Source organism: Thermobia domestica, chromosome 2 (assembly GCF_964235325.1).
Source record: "Thermobia domestica chromosome 2, izTheDome1.hap1.1, whole genome shotgun sequence".
Classification (NCBI taxonomy): domain Eukaryota; kingdom Metazoa; phylum Arthropoda; class Insecta; order Zygentoma; family Lepismatidae; genus Thermobia; species Thermobia domestica.
In genome coordinates, this window is record NC_137455.1 from 145984422 (window position 1) to 145986555 (window position 2134).

General features: G+C 33.2%; 1 protein-coding gene across 1 annotated transcript; it reads right to left on the minus strand.

The window, feature by feature from the left end:
- Nucleotides 1–278: 278 nt before the first annotated feature.
- On the minus strand, nt 279–839 carry LOC145679204 (uncharacterized). The gene has a single exon (XM_081749792.1). The coding sequence runs from the start codon at nt 837–839 to the stop codon at nt 279–281; it is 561 nt and encodes a 186-aa protein (XP_081605918.1).
- Nucleotides 840–2134: the final 1295 nt, after the last annotated feature.

The window sequence follows — 2134 nt, forward strand, 5'->3', positions numbered from 1 at the left end:
CCATGATTCAGTAATGGCAACACAATCAAAATTAAACATGGTAGAGCTTAGGTAAAATTCGTTAATTTTTGTTTTTAAGCCCATTAACATTCTGGTAATATATATCAAACGTACTTTTAACTACAGACATCTTAAATTATAGCCTACATATTTAAAGATTACACTGAAATAGAATTTGGAAATCCTGGTACATCTTCAGTTTTAATAATCATAACCTGGCTATTTTCGTTTTTCCTAATTAAAATTTGTCCATTGCCATTTACCCAACAGTATTTATGCTATGTATTTCTTGCAGCTGTTGTAGCTTTCCAAAATAATTGCTTATTTTTAGGAGTTAAATTTACATTCACAAATATTCTACTATCACTACTTCCAGATACTAAATTATTACTAACTAAACCCGTATTCCTTCTAGTCAACCACCTATCTCTCACTGTGCGCGTTGTAAATTGTACAATTATTGCTTTTGGTTTATTTTTACCGTTTGATAATCGGTGAACAACATCAATATCTTCCTCCCCACATTTTATTCTTAATTTTTGAACCATGTCGATTACAACTTCCTTTAAATTTTCACCAGTACGCTCCTGTATACCATGTATTTCAATATTTTTATTACGTCCATACTTATTAAGATCATTTATTTCCACATCCTGTAATTTTAATTGCTTTTTCAATTCTAGGTTTACTGCATTTAGCTTGGCTATATTCTTATCCCGTTGAATATTACCCTTAATCTCTAGTTCAAGTTTCTTCAACAATTCATCGTGTTGATTAGACATAAATTGAGCACTAGCTGTTAATTGAGCTATTTGAGCACAGAGTTCCTCAAGTTTCATTCCTATATCAGAAGGATTCAAAGATTTGTCATCCAATTTTTAGGATGTACTTTTGTTAATTAGCATTGACTCAGTTGCGCTCGGTGGTACAGTTTTTGTAATTACTACCTCCCTCGGATTAGAACTACTACAATCTCTACATACCCATTCCTTTATAACACCCGTCTGCTTCACGTCCGTATATTTCTCCACAGATATTTTATAACACACTATATGAAATAATTTATTGCAATTCTTTTTTGAACACTGTAGTGTTTCATCATAACGACTAAGTTTTGAATTACAAATTGTACAAGAAGACATTGTGACTGCACTACAGTATTAAATATATCTAAATCGGGATTCAAAATGGCGTCAAAGTTTACGTATGGTTCCTGCTTATCAAAGAATTTGGCACTAGTACACTGATTCTCGATAACCAAATTGAACCGCATATAACAATATATTTATACTATACACCACATTATGTTAATTATACTTATATCGGGATCCAAAATGGTGACAAGTTTTAGTAGTAGTTGCTGCTTTAGAAATTGGCACACTAATTTTCCATAACACAAGGATTCGGGGAATAAAAACACATAAGTAATGTGTTGTATGCTATATACAGTACTAATACTGAATTTGAATCACAGAAATAGTATTTAGTGAAGGAAAATAAACTTCAGTAATGTACTAGATTCAACTTCTAGCATATAACTATTCAACTTACTTGTTGAAGATAATTTCACTATTGCAATAACAGACACAGTTTTGATCAGTTGTTTGTTTACATTTGTAACCAAACGCCTAAACTGGATACATATTCACCTCTATCACCCACAGATGGTATCACAATCACTAACTATTCATATTTATGTCGCTGTCTTCAAAAAGTTGAAAAATCACGAACTTTTTAAAATTAAATTATTTGCGGAGAGCACTCACTCAACACATCCACCTTGCACCGCAGGTGTTGCATATTACATTAGTAATTTAGTGTTATTTGTTGATTTTTTCTGGCTTATACTGTACATATCAACTCTATCAAAACACACTGTAAATATAGTTACTGTCTGATGTGCCTGAAGTTGGCCCCCACCTCTCCCAAATTAAACCAAACGTGGCACATCGTTAGTGCACTCAGAACTAACGTTAGTGCTATCAGCGTTTACGAGGCATTGAAGATTTTTGGTGGGGGGCCAACTTCATATGAAGTTAGCCCCAAACCCATCTTCATGCAGAGAGATTTTCACAAAACTTAGCGCATAGTTAGTGCACTTAAAAACACTAAGCACTACCGTTAGTGCTACCAC

What these genes read in the sequence shown, in the direction of transcription:
- LOC145679204 (XM_081749792.1), bottom strand. Translation starts at nt 839, where the DNA reads ATGAAACTTGAGGAACTCTGTGCTCAAATAGCTCAATTAACAGCTAGT.